This window comes from Chelonia mydas, chromosome 5, assembly GCF_015237465.2.
Source record: "Chelonia mydas isolate rCheMyd1 chromosome 5, rCheMyd1.pri.v2, whole genome shotgun sequence".
Classification (NCBI taxonomy): Eukaryota; Metazoa; Chordata; order Testudines; family Cheloniidae; genus Chelonia; species Chelonia mydas.
This window is the reverse complement of record NC_051245.2, coordinates 72,263,502-72,281,685: the sequence shown is the minus strand read 5'-3', so window position 1 is coordinate 72,281,685 and position 18,184 is coordinate 72,263,502. Positions and strand designations below refer to the sequence as shown.

Below are 18,184 nucleotides of genomic sequence, written 5' to 3'. Positions count from 1 at the left end.
TAGTGACACATTGTTTTCCCTTTGGGCGTTATTTTACTTCCCTTGTTCTTTTATTACTAAGGACATTTACATGAATTCAGGATCTTTGTTTCTTAAGGGATCAGCTACTCCTGCTATTTTGTTCCGCACTTGAAATCACAATCCTCTGTCACAACACAAGTAATTTCCATGGCAACCAACTGTGATGTCACAAGCAGGATATTATGATTTCAAGAGCAGTTCAGCTTTTAAAATTCCTGATTTGTCCACTTACACACTGTAATTAAAATGGGGACAAGTATGCTACAGAAGTAGAACTGAATCTAGACAGAATGCTTATCAATGCTTTCCATGAGGCAACAGCAGTATTTCAATGTTATTTTGGAAAAGTGTGCTGGGATTTTTGGCACTTGGTTCTAATTCTGGACCACAGCTATCTGCCCACCAAATACATAAAAGATAGGATTCCTGACACCGTTGATTTATGACATGAAAGATTGGTATCTTCACAAAGTCTTGTGAGGCCCTTCGAGGTACATTTTCTCTCTCACTATCTCTCATAATAAGAACATTGTTTATATTTCCTCAGAGTATGCTTTTAATGCACTTGCATTTGCACACTCTCCAGAGAAGGGAATGGGGTATTTGACTTGTGTTTTTTTAACTACTTTGTCAGGCACTTATGATCCGACAGTTGCGATTCCTTCTCACGTAGCATTAAAAGAGTCCAACAGGCTCCGCACTTGCATTTGATTAGCATGTGCTGGCTTGGTGCACAACTAAGTAGGGAAAGGAAAAGCAATGTTCTTTATATATGCAATATCTTGGTTAATGTTCTGTAGGTTTATTGACTGGTGCATTCACATCACTTTTATTAAGTTGAGAATATTAACTCTACTGAAGAAGCCTACTATGACAGCAAGCCTTAGGAGCAATAATAAGACCTGGCAGCATCTCTAAGCACAGTGCAATGCCACAAAATAGGCTTCTCACTGTGTGTGCTTTTAGCTGAAGCAGCAAAGAGAATCCAGCATATTTACTTATCTAGAACTTTTTTAAAAATTAGCAGTGACACTTGAAATCTGGAGGGTATTTTTAAACCTGTTCTGTCTCAACGTATTTCAGTGTTGGGCGCTCTCTTCTCTCTCATAGTTACTCAGGATATAAATACTCTATAACATCCCTGCTGCAGCCCAAACATATGACACTGGCTTCCAAACCTTGTGACAGAGACAACAAAGAAATAGCAGGGGAGAAAGCTTGAAAGGATGTGAGATTCATTTATGTAACATACATAAAGCTTCTGACTCCTCAGCTTTTTCAGTGTCAGTGATTTACAGAAATAAAATGTGAGATAACATTAGGTGGGAGGAGAGATGGAGTTGAGGATTGGGTGAAGAAATACATGCTATTTCTCAGCCTGAGAGATAGTCCTAACTAAAAACCCTGGGTGAAATTCCAGGTCACTGGGAATTTTGCAATTGACTTCAGTAGGGCCAGAATGTCACTTGCTGATCTAAATACCCTGGAATTTCGGGGTATTTTGAAAGCTGATCTCTGAGACAGATCCAAATTCTGCAAATGGGCCCTGTCTTTATAAAGAATGAACTGACACCCTGAACACCCACCCCTGGATCTTAATTCAACATCTTGAGCTTAACTTTGCACAAAGTGAGTTCCAGCCAGCAGGTACAGTATGGATGTGAACTTGGGATAGTTAATGAAAAGCTGAGAATAAATAAAATCCACAGTTAATGCCTTTGAATGGACTACATACGTTAAGAAGCTTTTCCTGTTAGATTTTTGCTTACCACTGTATGATGTTTGTTGCAGGAGTGATTCGTGAGAGCTATCTCAAAGGCCACGATCAGCTGGTGCCGGTCACCCTCCTGGCCATTGCAGTCATTCTTGCTTTTGTCATGGGAGCTGTCTTCTCGGGAATCATAGTTTACTGCATCTGTGACCATCGCCGCAGAGATGTGGCCGTTGTCCAGAGGAAGGAGAAGGAGCTGGCCCACTCCCGCCGCGGCTCCATGAGTAGTGTTACCAAGCTCAGCGGTCTCTTTGGAGACACACAGTCCAAGGAGCCAAAACCAGAAGCTATCCTCACACCTTTGATGCACAACGGCAAACTCACTACCCCGGGCAGCACTGCCAAAATGTTAATCAAAGCTGACCAGCACCATCTGGACTTGGCTGCTCTGCCAACCCCCGAGTCCACCCCAACCCTGCAACAAAAGAGGAAGCCCAGCCGTGGCAGCAGGGAATGGGAAAGAAACCAGAACCTTATCAATGCCTGCACAAAAGATATCCCCCCAATGGCATCGCCTGTGATTCCAACTGACCTGCCTCTCAGGGCTTCTCCCAGCCACATCCCAAGCGTTGTAGTCTTGCCAATCTCTCAGCAAGGCTATCAGCATGAGTATGTTGATCAGCCAAAAATGAGCGACATGGCACAGATGGCTATGGAGGACCAGAATGCCACACTCGAGTACAAAACCATAAAGGAGCATCTCAGCAGCAAAAGTCCCAACCATGGGGTTAATCTGGTGGAAAATCTGGATAACATGCCACCAAAAGTACCCCAGAGGGAAGCCTCGTTGGGTCCTCCTGGCTCCTCTCTGGCTCAGAGTGGTCTGGGCAAGCGATTAGAAATGCATTCTTCTGCTTATAATGTGGACTACAAGAGAAACTACCCTACGAACTCACTCACGAGAAATCATCAGACATCAACTCTCAAAAGAAACAATACTAACTCCTCTAATTCCTCCCACCTCTCTCGAAATCAGAGCTTCGGCAGGGGAGACAACCCTCCGCCTGCCCCACAGAGAGTGGACTCTATACAAGTCCATGCTGCTCAAGCACCAGCTGTGACTGTATCGAGGCAGCCTAGTCTCACTGCATACAACTCGCTGACAAGGTCCGGGTTGAAACGTACACCTTCGCTAAAACCGGATGTACCCCCCAAACCTTCCTTTACCCCACTTTCAACATCCATGAAGCCCAATGATGCGTGTACATAATCACAGTGGGTGGGGGGGAGGGAAGACAGCAATCAAACAGAGTTTGCCCTTCAAAGCCAGTGTTCTGCAACTGCATCCCTAGTTCCAATTGACAAGAAGGCTGTTGTTAAGCGGAGGATGTGTTGATCCTGCTCTCTGGGAAAAGTGGAATATTTTTTAAACCGAGCCATCTGATCCATGGTGAAGGTTTCAAACTGCAGGACTCACCCCCACTACCTGACAGTTCTTTACTCAAAACACTAACTTAACATCACAAACATTGAGCCAAAAGCACACAGGTGAATGATGACTGTGACATTTCACCCCCAATTGCACAGTGCATTCCTGAACTGGGAAAGAATGCTCTGAAAAGCAAAGCAAATAAAAGAACTTAAAAAAAAATAAAAATAAATACAAAATAAAAAATTCATTGATAAAGCTAACTCTGACTTAACAATGGCAGAAGTTTACTATGTGCAGGTACTGTGAAATGCCCATCAGTGTTACAGCCGTTTGGTTATAGCAGATAAATGCCACGTTGGGCAAAACTATGTCATAGGTTTCTGCTACTCTTCTCTTTTAATGAATAACATGTGACTGTTAACGCAAATAACTCCTATTATTTATTGTTCATCTTTTGTTTTTCCTAAGGAAATGACTTCTGCATATCATCCTATGAGCAGCTCTTCAGAAATACATTGAAAATTATACCTATTTAACGTGAAACCCATTAACTGGAGTGATTAAAACTCTTTTATTTTTCCAATAAATTCACTGAGTTAAATAAGTTGGAGCTGGAATTCTGAACTTTGTGTTTGGACTGTTTGATCTCTAGCTGAAAAAAGGGGAATATTTATTTAAACCTGTTAGTTAATTTGCTTGCTGGGCCTCTGATCTATGACAGGCAACAAACAAAATCCCCCGAATTTATAACTCCTAAAGCAACTGCAAAAGAAACTCTTTAAAAACTGCACATTTGTGCACCATTGCTGTCAACATGGCTTTGTCAGTCGTTAATACTTTCTGTGAAGGCACCAGCTTGTGATGTGCCATCTCATTTCACCTTGCATGTGAGACGGCAAACAAAATCCACAAACAGTGTGAACTAATTAATATGCCGGCTGTTACCATGCATAAATTATGGTCTTATCACACGGGTTTTTCTTGGGAATACATCTGTGAATAGCCTGTTTTCTTCCACATGTAAATTTGTGCCTTACACCCTCAGTTGTGTATATTTGTGAGCTGTAGTATGTAAAACCTTCCCCTTCCCCCCGGCCCTTTGAATAAATGCAAATATTTATTTACCTTCCCTCTCCTAAGCCCCCTGGAGAATTGGAGTAAAGAAGTTCAAAGACGAATGTAGTGGTTATTGTAATAACACCATATCCATCAAGAAACTAGAGTAGTACTATACCCTCCAATTCAGTTTGACTTTCTAGTTGTGCCAATTCTGCCCTCAAACCACCCCTAGGCTATGCTGGCAGCATAGACACCGTATTGTGGTTGGCAATTTCCTTCCCCTTATACTTTCATATCATTTCAGTATGGTGATATTCTCATTAGCCAGCAGAGAAATGAGTAATGTACTGTCTCCAAGTCTGGTTTGCCCACTAGATAGAGACAAGCACTGTGTGTGACTGGCCAGCCACTGGAAGCAAGCCTCAATGACACATGCAGCCGTGTGCATGCACAGTATACAAAATGAAATGAAATGGAAGTAGGATGAGGCAGGCTGGTTCCTGCTGTAACCGAATAAGGCCATCCAGAACAATGCTGCAAAAAACCTTTTGGGGGGAATTAATTTTCATTTTCATTTTTTCCTTTCATGTGACTTTGCATGTGGCCTGAGTGTGCCCATGCCCATGTATAAGGTCTTTTCAGTTATTCATGCACAAAGGTAGATTTGTTTTTAATCTGTTCTAACAACTGTGTCAACATACTGTAGAAAATAAGGGAGGGCCATTTTTTTTTTTTTATCTACGGGGCAGTATATTTGGGGAGGGTTGTGGTTTTGATTGTTTTTTAAATTTTATACCTAATTTGTTTTGCAGGGTTTTGGTTTTGTTTCCGAACAATCAAAAAAAAAAAAAGAGTTCAAGTCAGCTAGCGTGTAGATGGTATTTACAAAGTCTGGATGGTCTAGACCAAAGTGTGTAACAAGGGTGCTTGCATGTTCTTTCATTCCATCATTGCTTCTTTTATGAAACTGACTTGTTCACTGTTAGTGAACTATGCAGACTGCTGTAGATAGACTGTATCCAAAGCAATGCTTTTTGTAATTAAACCCTTTCAGAACAGTATGTAGCAGGAAAGTCTTTTTTTTCTTTCAAAAAACAGAAAAGTAGCAGCAGCAGCAACTTGCAACCTTTTCCCCCCCCAAACTTCAATCCCTCGAGTACCAAATGTGCAGTGCCCATTGCTATTGTTAAGCAAGGCATTCTGACATCATGTAGAAATGAATAATCACTGCAACAGCCTTGTACAGAGATATGCCTTTGTAATATACATCACATCAGTTACTGGGTTGACCTTGAAATGCTCATTTTGTACTCAGTGGGTCTTTTGTTTTAATCCTCCCTCACCCCAATCTCCCTGCACCCCTCACTTGGAGGGGTACATAAACCTAAGTGTGCCTTTGCTTTCCACCCTTGATATACACTGGTACATGCAACAAATTCAGACTCTCATTTGTTGTAAAGTTGTAAAATATTGTGATGTCACTGATTTTCCTTCATCTCCACATCCCCCTAACATCTGATTCACAACTTAATGTATGTTGTAAAAAAAACAAAACAAAACAAAAAAAAAACTGAAAACCCAGAAAGAACGGGGAAAAAAAGAAAAGGAAAGGAAAAAAGCTCTTGATTGCATAAGGTAATAAAACTAGACTGTTCTACCTTAGTCTGTGTGTCCTGTTCTTTTGTTTTGGTGATGATTTCTCTCCCCCCTTAAAGCTCTAACCTGAGATGTGATGCTGAATGTTTAGAGAAGCTTACAATAAGAGAGGGAATTGTAGGTTATTTTCTGCTCTTATGGAAGATGAACTTGACTTTAGCATGAGACACTGGTAATTAAAAATTGAATTACATATTTGCTCTCCCTCTATTCATATTCCGCATTTTCTTTTTATGGGCTTGTTCATCATCAAATATTTATGGCAGACTTGATAGTTTAAGAGATCAAAGCTGGGATTTTATCATGCGTGGTCCACCAAAAATAGATCATTATACAGATGGCACTTCAGTTCCTTTTTTATGTATTAGTAAATATGGGGGGGGGGGTCACAAGTTTCGCATGGCAGGTATAAAACTATTAAATTTCCTGGGCATGATTTACAGGATGTTATAACATCATATTAAATTTTAATTTTTCAAGAAAATACAACTAAACAGTTAAAGACTAAAGTAGTTTATTTATCCATTCCTGGATGTTATTAAAAATTACCTGCATACTCTATATTGTGTAACAGAATTCCATAAATGTGGACCACTTTAAAAAAAAAGCTATTAAACTTTCAAATACACGTTATTTTAACAGTTTTATAATATGAGTTTAAAGCTAATGGAAGTGAGGGCTACACTGTAATAATCGATGTTAGTCATCGTGCAGGCCATGCGCACGCTTTCCTAAATAGCTCTTGGAATGTAACTGACTCCTGACCTGCAACACTGTCTAGATAGATCCCCATATACCTATCTGTCCCCATTACTAGCTCTCACATCTAGCACACATCAGTTAATCCTCACAACATCCCAGTAAGGTAGGGAACTACCGTTGTTCTGGGCCAAGGTGTTCGAAGCACCGCAGGCCAGCAGAGGTACTCTGGAAAACGAGACCCACACTCAGACGCAGCTAAGCAGCGAGTTATTGGCTTTATTGAAGGTTAGTGACACACCCGCAACGGGGACTCCAAGCGTTGGTGTCACGGAGGCGGAGAACACAGCACACCGGAGCTTTGCCTGGGACGGAGTCCGATGCAGGGGTGACCAGCAAGCCATAATAAGCATTACACAGAAACGGCTCATGAATATATAATTAGGTACTTTCCTAAAGGGGCTTTCTGCTACCTGGCAAAGGGCCATGCAGGGCAGATGGAACCAGCCTAAAGCTGGTTATAGCTGGTTTCCCATGTCCTACAGTGACCGGACGGCCTCGAGAAAGCAGAAGTTCCCTAGCTAGGCCGTAACAAGGTCTTCTGCAGTCCCTTACAACCGTTAACCCCCCGCTCTCCCCCTCCCCACACACACCCATTTTACATATGGGGCATGGGCCTATAGCTTAAAGATCTGATCCACTGTCCATTGAAATCAATGGGAACGTTTTGAATCATCCTTTAAGTGACTTGCCCAAGTTCACACAGGAAGTCTGTGGCAGAGCCATGAACTCAAGTCTCTTGACCCTCTGTCTAGTGCCTCACCCACAAAACTATCCTTGCCTTTTTCTGTCAGACCTAGGGTTTTCCTGAACAGAATTTGCAAATCATACTGAATTTTAGATGGGGCATGGATGCACACTTACTGATGATAAAGGTGAGTCCACTACATTCATTTGCATTTGCTCCAACCCTGAGTCTGATTCCACCAGAGGTTGCTTTCCCTCACTGGGAGCTCAGGGCACTCAGCACCTCTCAAGAAGTGTTCAACATCTTGCATGATCAGCTCCTAGAAGTTTCATAAAAATCACAGAGCATAGAAATGGAAAAGGTCTATAAGGGTACAAAGTATCCATCTCCTGCTAATGCATGAATATTCTCTCATGCTATGTTTTCTCCAGCCTAGTCTTAAATGTGCCAAATAATGGAGCATCTGCCAGTTCCCTTGAGAAATTAGTCAACAAGCTAAAATATCTCACTATCAAGAACTTTTCCCTGATATTTAGTCTAAGGCTTCCCGTTCCTTCTATTATTCCTGGTTATTGTTCATATTAAATAATTCCTCCCCTTAGTGTTTTCCCATTCAGCTACAGCAGCTTTAAACTGTAATCACATTCTGTCCTACCCTCACTAGTTGCTGCTTAGCTAGGTTAGACATATTTAACTCTTTTCTCATCCTCAGTTGTTCCAGCCCCCTAACCAGCTCTGTTGTTTTCTCAACTGCCTCCAGTTGTGAATAGCTTTCCAGCTATGAGACAACACCCAAAACTGAACACAAAATTCTAGGTAAGGTTGCATTACTGCATATAGGGAGGGACTGTTGTCTAGCTAGGTACGTATACTGTGCTCTTCCCAACACTACCTGTGTGCCCTTACTTCCTAGTTCCATGACATGGCACATTGGTATACACAATCCGAAATGGCATTTACCTTTCTTGCTGCTGTAACACATTCAAACTCATGTCTAATTTGTTGTCCACTGTCACTCCTAAGTCTCTTTCAACATTACTATTTTCCATGTTTCTACTTCCCATTTGACTAATCACATTTGGATTGTTTTCTCCAGACATTAGCATTAGCATGTATTCCACTTAAATAATTCTATGCTAGCCCTAGCCCCATTAGCCTTTGGAACAGAATGAGAGGAAGACTGAGCATTTTCTGTCCTGGTTTGCTTCAGAATACTGTTTCATACAGAACCTTTCTGCAAGTGAAAATTAGATTTAGGGGATAAAAAGTGGAGGCCAGCTGGAAAGCCTTGTGCTGCCATGTAAGAATTCTTTTGCTGAGTTCTTAGACTGCTGAGTACCTGACGACAGAGAACACTTCAGACCCTGGTAGATCTAAGAGTAGGACTGAAGGACTTTTTTGGGAATCCCACCCAGCTGTTTTCAGCAGAAGGACGGTCATTGCAAACCACGGTCGTGATGTAGAGGGTGCAAAAGTAGAGATCCTCTGTGGAGGACCCTTGGGGGATCTGTAAATAATCTGCCTGCATGACAAAGCATCTCTCTCTGGGATAAGGTGCAAGCCTCAAAGCCACTCTTCCTCCCAATCACCTTCTTCAAGGCAGTCTCTACAGAAGCATTAACAGTCTGTAGAGGCAGTCATCCATCCTGCTAATGTGCTGCAGTAATGGCCTAGTAGAGAAGGAATAGATGAGGAAGAAAAATGTGCATCATGAAATAAGAGGCATTTTTCATTTGCTGTTTTAAAAAAATTGAAGGTATCATTGAAAAAAAATTAGTTATTGGGTACCATATTGCAGAAATTACTCTGATCTGGATGGGTCAGGAAAAAGCAATGGAGCTTTTGAGCAGTTTAATCAATTTAATGACACAGTATTCATTGTTAATATTGTTACTCATGATGACCTCATTTAGCATGTTGTTATGATGTGTGAAAGCTCATTGCAAATTAGCATTAATTTGCATAAATATTTTGCACAAAATGAAAGATACTCTGCTAAATGAATCCAAAAAGTGGATTTTGTAGAGTGGATCCTTGTTCACTGGCTCCATTTAGGCAATTTTTACCTAGTGGTTAGCACTTACTGTGATGGGTTTCCCAGGGTGGGGCCTGGACCTGAGGTACTGCTGAGCCCTCTGTCTTACCAACCTGGGCTCCCTCTCACACTGTGATGCTGTGGCAAGCTGCAAACCCCTCCAGGTACTGCACTTGTACAGGCAGGGACACATCCAACTGAGTTACATGAATGCTTTCGTCAGCAACTCATGAACCAACAATAGAGAAGCTCCAGCCAATTCCCCACAGCTCCCCAGCCTAGGACCCCGGAGCTGTACTGCCTTGCCCTGGTCAAAAGCCTGACCAGTGTAAGTTTATTACCCAGTCCACCCCTCCCTCAGTGTGGAGAGGACATGCACTGGCTCTTGTTCAGGAGCAGATTTCCCAAGTACTTCAAGCAAAACCCACTGTTTTAGGTAAAATATAAAACAGATTTATTAACTACAGAAAGATACATTTTAAAAGATTATAAGCAGTAAGTGTACAGCTCAAAGCTGGTCACCTAAGAAATAAAAGTAGAATCACAATCTGAGTTCTATAAACTAGAAAGGATTTGAATCAAGTAGTATCTCACCCTGGTGGTATAGTTCATACACAGGCTGGGATTCCTCTTTTCAGCGTGGGAGCACCTCCCCAGTTCAAAGTCTTTGCTCTCCAGATGTGTTTTCAGGTGTTGAGTTGTGAGGGGAGTGAGGACAAATGATGATGTCACTTCCCTTCCTTTATAGGTTCTTCAGCTTCCTGGAAAGATCTTTTGCTATGATGTGAGTCAAGCAGTGTCCATTGTCTATGTGCTCCCTCTGAGAAGTCTTCATTATATACAGATTCTGTGATAGTCCTTGTTAGCGTGGAGTCCCCTTAATGGTCCATCAGTGATGTCTGGCTTCTCCATGGTTGTACCTGAAAGGCTGCTGTGGATGTTTCCAACTTCACAACACATTTCAGTAACATGCACACAGAAAAACTTCATAACTGCACATACAATAACAGCCCATACAATTTAACAGGATATCAATGGTAAACAGGTCAAGACTTTTAAAATGATACCTCACAAGCCATACTTTGTACAAAACATATTATAATCATATCACCATGGCAAATATGGGGGTGCCAGGGTGTTGCTCTGGTGTAGAGAGAGTGTCACACTCACCTAAGCTGCTCCACTAAAGTCAATGGAACTACTTTCATGAGGAAGTGCTCACCATCGTGAGGGGTTGCACTGCCAGACACATTATGTTCAATTCATACAAAGGAGCCTAACCTCACAATGCAGATGGAGACACCAAAACATTTCTATCTGAGAAGATCCAGGCTTTGTACCACCTCGAACTCTAAAATCCATGAAACGTTAAAGACCACATTCACTCCCGCTGTGGGCCTAGGTCCAGACACAAGGACCTCTAACACGAGCAAGTCCACCAGGGCTGTCATCTCTTCTCTATTGCCAAAAGGGAGCCAACACAGCTTGAAGTTGGGTGGTTCTGGCCAGGCAAAGAGCTTAGCTAAGCTGGCCTGGAAATGCAACCATCCAGTTTTTGTCAATACTCATATTTTTGTTCAACAAGGTGAACGAAATTCCCGTGCGTGGCCTGAATAGACTCTGAACTACAGAAGCCTCGCAGCACTGATGGTGCAAGCAGAGCAGCCACACCAAGGAGCTTCTGCACCACTGACAGCTTTACCATTGACTTCAGTGGACACAGGGTTAAGCACCTCCTGAACGCAGAGTGTCAGAGAGGAACGTTAGCGTGGTGTGGAACTTAAGGGGCAGGTCAGAAGGAACAATGGCCACAATCCCTGGGTATCACCACATGCAAAGGAACAGTAGCTGCTATTTCATCTCTGTAGCCTGTCCGTGGGTTGGGGTGGAGTCTATCCCCACAAATCCTACTTTATTCACCCCACAAAACCCATTTACTCTGGCTTTTAGTAGGGAGGAGCAAATTTCACGCAGTGGGAACCAGACCAGTCTTCCTATAGTGTGCCAAAAGGCAAAATGCAATAGGAAACTGACTTGAAAAGCAGCAGATAAACAATAGCTATCTATCTACTAACATGTATTTCGCAGAAGTATGGTACTGCTCCAACCAACAAGTGTCAAAAGAACAAATTGTGTTGTGTAACAGTCATGTGCTTCATGCTGATGAGTAGGTCTGCTAATGAGTCTCTTAGGAGTTTTTCTTTTTCTTTTTTTAAAGAATGAAGTTAATTCTATTTCCCAAATAAACACTAAGACCATCATCACATGCCTGGAACAGAAAAAGGACAATGTGTTAGACTTATCTGTATGAATAGAAACAGGTAAATAGTCATCCATCCTTCTGACTTTGTAATTTAAACAGTGTAAGTCAGTAGGGAAGGGCTATAATTGGAGTTAAAGTACGTGAGGTGAAAATTGCTAGGTGGCAGTGCCATCTGCATCTCCTTTTAATTAGGCAAGTTTATTATCTGTATTTAAAACTTTCTGTTATTCAAGTCTTTGGCTTTTTCTAACTACCAGTTCTAAAGGGATTGTCACATGTCTAGGTAGGTGAGAGTACTGATCAGCAAAGGAGAGCTATCCTTCAAAATGGTCTGGCTAACAGTTAACATGTCTGGGAGTAAGGACAGAAATATGCCTAACCAAGATCGTTGTCACATCTGCTTCGTGTTTCATGACAAACTCTATTCAGCATAACAGCACCACTGTTAATTCCGTTAGATCAGGGTTTTCGTTTGCTGGCCATGATGCATTTGGAAGTTCCACAACTGTGTGCATAATGTGGCTAGCAGTCCATTGCACAGAATAATAGCATCGTAAGTAATAGAATAATAAAATATTGTCAGAGATCATCAGAAATGTAGCTGAACTCTGGACTACAAGAAGAAAAAAAAATCACAATGAGCGTGATGGGAAATTGTAACAATTATATATGACAGAATATGGGACTAGAACATATCCATTAGGTCACATCTAAGCAAAGGCCAATCCATCTGCAGCAGTAAGTCATCAAATTGCTCAGAACTGACAGTCTATAAAATGGAAATTCTAAAGCTGACTTTCAACTAACTTTAAAATTAAAACAACAAAAAAATTAAAACTGTGAACCTCAGAAATGTAGGATCCCCGGACCCTACATCCTTCAGGGTCAGAGAACCCTGCAAGCTCATCACTATTCAGCATTACTGGTGAAATTCATGCCAGTGCAGCGAGCCTACAGATACCTGTGGACAATACCACTTTAAACCAGAAGGGACAGATCCTCGTCTGGTGTAAATTGTCGTAGTTCCTTTGACTGCAAAGAAGCTGGGAGAATTTACACCAGCTGAGGATCTGCCCCTTAATGCAAGCTTCCTGCACTGGAGGGAAGCTCATCCTGCTGTAATAGATGTCACAAACAACTCAAGTCAGAAGAATATTCTTTCATTCCTACCTTCTGAACCCTTTATCGCAGATGGGAACCCATAAATCAGCACATGCATTGCTCCTTGAAATAAAAACAGTGAGTAAAACCCAATGTCTATGGAAATCTTGTTCAAGCCTCTTGAATGCTCAGCAAGAAATAAATGTGTATTTCTCTCTCAAACAATAGTCTAGCATGGACATGCTGATAAGAACCCCTAGAAATAATTTCATGGTTTTTTAATGCTGCCCTGGTGCACAGAAAAGACTTATCTACAAAAACAAAACAAAAAAAAACACACACACACACACCAAAGATTTTATTTCAGAGACTCATCAGAAATAATGGCATAATCTTATCAATTTTCAACAAATATAATCTAATGCATGTAAGCTTCTGATAAAAGTATCACCTTCGCTGGTGCCACAAACTGCAGATTAAGCTTTTTTTAATGCTGCGTAAATTGCTTGTGAAGCAACCTTTTATGAGATGTGATGGTTCAGACAATTTTGCAAGCGGGACAAAGAATTTGTTTTACACTGAACTGGTTTCCTAGGAAACACTGAAAAATGTAATACAATATCTCTTTGCGGTAGTTCAAGGACCAGCATGTGTGTGTCTCTCTCACACTCTGTTTTTGTTTGTTTGTTTGTTTGTTTTGGGGCTTTTGTAGTATATAATATCTGCCTCTAACTTTCTCTTAAGAGGAAACCCACAAGGACAGAACAAGTTTTGTAATACTGCAGCACTGAATCTGAAGGACATCCTTCTCCCTGATAACCATGTGCCTGTTCTGAATAGAAAAGAAAAACTTTGAGCCACTCCAAGACTTCTTCATTTTTAGCAGTTTGGATCCACAATCAGGAAAGCCAGGGACTGAAAGCTCTTAGAGCAAAATTTCAGTCTTAGAATGATCCTCACGGCTGACCTTGGTTATTTTGCCATCTGTATGGGCTCAGTGCTACACCACAAGTCAATGGAAGGTAAGGGCTCTCTCTATGAGTAGGGTGTGCAAACAGCAAGTGTGAAAGATCAGGAGAGAGGGTGGGGGGTAATAGGAGCCTATATAAGAAAAAGCCCCAAATATCAGGACTGGCCCTATAAAATCAGGACATCTGGTCACCCTATCTATAAGTACTGACTGCCCAATGTCAATTAGAGACCTAGTCATGTACTGTAAGGAGATCAGAACATCGTTCTATATTCTGACCTGAGGGAAGAACTTTGCCCTTCTCCTATGTACAATTAATGAGACCCAAGAAAATATAAGTTGTAATTCAGAAAAAGTCTGCTATGCCTCTAACCAAATAAGTACTTGACCGAGTCTATCTGAGTGCATGTTTCTTTTAAGAATATTATTAATGCATTTGAATAATTATATATTTTCAGTAGTTAACAGCAATACAGGAGTATGAGGTGCATTATCAAAATTAATGCTAAAAGACTTTAAATACATCAACATGTCTCTCACCATGCCAGGGCCCATATATGGGTTAAAGACCTAGAACTCGATTCACAGATATGCTCTGCCTCCTTAGTTTGACTCTACTGATGCTAAACCCCTGTAAATACAGGGTAAGTGGCCACTTAAACTGGTTTTATGGTTGCTTTACACTGCTGTGTTGGCACAAAGCAGCTGGAGTATACTGGTGATGCTATCCCCAGTAAACTGAAGGATATGAAAAATAACAATGCGGCATCCATTTTGTTAGTAAAAATGACGGCTGTCAATTAATTGCAGTTAACTCAAGCAATTAAAACAAAACAAATTAACTAGATTTAAAAAATAGTTCCGATTAATCACAGTTTTAATCACACCATTAAACAATAATAAAATACCAATTTAAATCTATTATAAATATTTTTGGATTTTTTTCTACATTTTCAAATATATTGATTTCAGTTATAACATAGTATGCAAAGTGTACAGTGCTCATTTGATATTATTTTTATTACAAATGTTTGCATTGTAAAAAAAGGTAAACAAAAGAAATAGCATTTTTCAATTCACCTCATAAAAGTACTGTAGTGCAATCTCTTTATCATGAAAGTGTAATTTACAAACGTAGAATTTTTTTTCAATTTTTTAAGTGCACTCAAAAAGAAAAGAATGTAAAACTTTAGAACCTACAAGTCCGCTCAGTCCTACTTCTTGTGCAGCCAATCGCTAAGACAAAAAAGTTTGTTTATATTTACAGGAGATAATGCTTCCTGCTTCCTATTTACAAGGACACCTGAAACTGAGAACAGGGGTTCACATGGCTCTGTTGCAGTCGATGTTGCAAAGTATTTTCATGCCAGATATGTGAAAAGTTCATATGCCCATTCATGTTTTGACTCGTAGAATGCACTCTCATCTTTTTTTACAGTACAAATATTTGTAATAAAAAATAATAATATAGAGTGAGCACTGTACACTTTGTATTCTGTGTTATAACTGAAATCAATGTATTTGAAAATGTAGAAAAATATCCACAAATATTTATAATAAATTTAAATTGGTATTTTTTATTGTTTAAATGTGCAATTAAAACTGTGATGAAACATGTCTATTTTTTAATCTCGCAATTAATTGTTATTATTTGTTTAATCGTTTGACAGCCCTAGTAAAAAATATTTCACATAACCTCAATTTGATTAATAGATTATAAGGCTAGTAGGGACCATTTGTTGTCTTCTAGTTTTACATCCTGTATAACACAGGCCACTGGACTTCCCTGAATTCCTGTTTGAACTAGTGTGTGTCTTTTAGAAAACCATCCAATCTTGATTTTTAAAGTTCCAGTGATGGAGTATCCACCACAACTCTGGGTAAATTATTCCAACTTGGCAAATCTGACAATCCATCATTTCTGATTTAGGGAGTCCTATGATGGTAGCAAGCTGTAAAGTTCATTATAATTAATATGAATCAGATGCATTCACTAGCGTGATACAAACCAAACATACAACTGCAAATGGAATTAAAATAACCTGCTGGTATCAGGAAAAAACACAAAATGAAGTCCTCAAATCTTAGCCCTTATTTATATCTGTGCAAAACTCATTGAAAAGCCAAAAGACTATGGACCAAGTTTTGCTTTCACATGTAAATACTCTGGAATAACTACTGAATTCCAGGGAGTGAACTGGAGTAAGCGCACAGTAAATGAGAGCAGCATTTGGCCCAAAGTGTCCAGTTAACCTGGAAGAAATGGAAAGAATTGCTGCTGGCAGCACAGTTAGGCTGCAATCCTGCAAAATATTTAAGAATATTTAATTTTAAGCATGACTTCAATAAGACTGATCCATTCTTAAAGTTAGGCAAAAACTTTGATGCTTTTCTGAACTGGGGCCATAATGAACAGAAATAGCAAAACTAAGAACAGTGCTGTCCTCCTTATAAACCATTTTACAGCAGATTGCCATGAATCCTCAGTAACAGTAGTCATCGCTAAAGCAAACAAACATCAAGGAATTATCTGACAGCATTAAACATGCCGAAAACAACTCTGTGCCAAAGAAGGAAAACTACTTATCTCTAAAAAAGATTCAGGCACTCAATCCTGCAGCCTTTGCTCACATAAGTAGTCTCATTAATTTTATACGGGAATATTAATTACTGTACATTACAACTACCGGATAGAGAAATAGGGTTGGGCCCAAATGGCAAAATCCTACTTATCTTACAGGTAAAATTATGGGTTTTTAAAATGGTTAGTGCTTCAAATCAACCTGTAATCAGAAAAACAAGTTGAGTGCTTTCTGGCTTAATGCATCAAAAATAACGATTCTGTGACTGGAATTGGGTTAACGATGCTGATGATATGTGAATCTAGTTTGTTCTTCCTTTTCTGTATTAGTTCTGCTGTGCTAATAGGAACAAGACGTATTAGACATATTTTAATCATTAATGTCAGCAAATAAATACGCACAACAACCAAGTGCTACTATTACACAGTCATCTTTTCAGAGTAAAAACTTTGAGTTCCATAGTATTTAGTATATTTCACTGGATTCCAGGAAAATTAAACAGATCTGGTATTAATCATTCACATTTATATCCCCACAAACTCAGTCTTTATATCTAAATGTCTTGGAACTATATTGAATTTGTATTTAATTTTTTAAAAAGAACATTAAAAGTACATTGCTGATGGAAATAATAAAAATATGTCAACAAAGTTAAATCTGATTTTAAGATGAGGAATTATCTTTAGATCTCTGTAATGATGAGGAGTTGGTAGAAATGCAGATCAGGAGAGTGACACCTGAGTTGCCGCTTGCACTGCTTTCTAAATTCAAATACGATCCATTTACATGTTTTATATTAGCATTTCCAGAAGCAGATCTTGACCATAAACACACTTTTTGCAGGATCTTCTCTACTATTCAAAACCAGAGTGCAAAATGCATTAGGTTGAATAACAGAGCACTTAAGTAGTCTCTTGGGTATTTCCTTTTAAACAAACATGGCATTTAACATAACTAATGCAACTCAATAGATTCTTCGTTCATCTTTATTTTTTTACCTTTCAATACAAATCAAGAATATACAGCAGTCTATCCAAGGATTAAACCACCAGATTTTAAAATGACGTGAGGGATGGCACACATCTTAATCCCTATGGTAGATGGTTTGAAAAAACATATTTAGAGTCTATGATTAATTTATATTTAGGTAAATACAGGGCAAATAAGAGAAAGAATAAACAGTGACAGTTTATCAAATTAATGAGCAGGAGGTCCCCCAAACCACAACTATTTTACTATTACATTATAAATAATTTAAATCTGCAGGGTAGTGTACTGTAAGTTCTCTGCTATAGTTGGCATTCTACCATACCCGTAAGAACCCTACCTCTCGCTGTAAGAACCCTACCCATAGGAACCCTAACCCTAGCTCCAAGTACCTAACCCATAGGAACCCTAACAAAGGGTGGGGACCATTGCCCAAAGGAGCCCTAACACTAGCTTCAAATACCACACCCAATGGAACCATCAACCGAGCTCCAAGTACCCTACCCGTAGGAACCCGAAGACTAGGCTGGAAGCCCTACCCACAGGAACACCAATCCTAGCTCCCAGTACACTTCCCATAAGAACCCTGACCCTAGAGCTGGAAGCCTTCCTACAGGAACCCTAACTCTAGCTCTAAGTACCCTACCCATAGGAACTCTAACCATAGGGCAGAGAGCCCTTCCCAGAGGAAACCTAACCCTAGATCCAAGTGCCCTAACTGTAATAACCATAAACCTAACTCCAAGTACACTATCCATAAGAACCCTGTCCCTAGGCTGGAAGCCCTATCCACATGAACACCAACCCTAGCTCCAAGTACTCTACCCTAACCCAAGCTCCAAATACACTACCCACGAGAACCCCAACTCTAGTTCCAAGTGCCCTAATCATATGAACCCTAACCGTAGCTCAGGGAGCCC

The 18,184-nt window shown here is 40.2% G+C and overlaps 1 protein-coding gene across 5 annotated transcripts in view; it reads left to right on the top strand.

Moving 5' to 3' along the window:
* SEMA6A (semaphorin 6A) overlaps nucleotides 1-5,885 on the top strand; it is a 132,670-nt gene extending 126,785 nt beyond the window's left edge. For all 5 annotated transcript variants that reach the window (XM_043547202.1, XM_027817825.3, XM_037901593.2 and 2 more), the window contains one exon: nucleotides 1,813-5,885. In XM_043547202.1, the coding sequence (XP_043403137.1) occupies nucleotides 1,813-3,002 (1,190 nt within the window). In that variant the 3' untranslated portion in view covers nucleotides 3,003-5,885. The remainder of the gene's footprint in view (nucleotides 1-1,812) is intronic.
* Nucleotides 5,886-18,184: the final 12,299 nt, after the last annotated feature.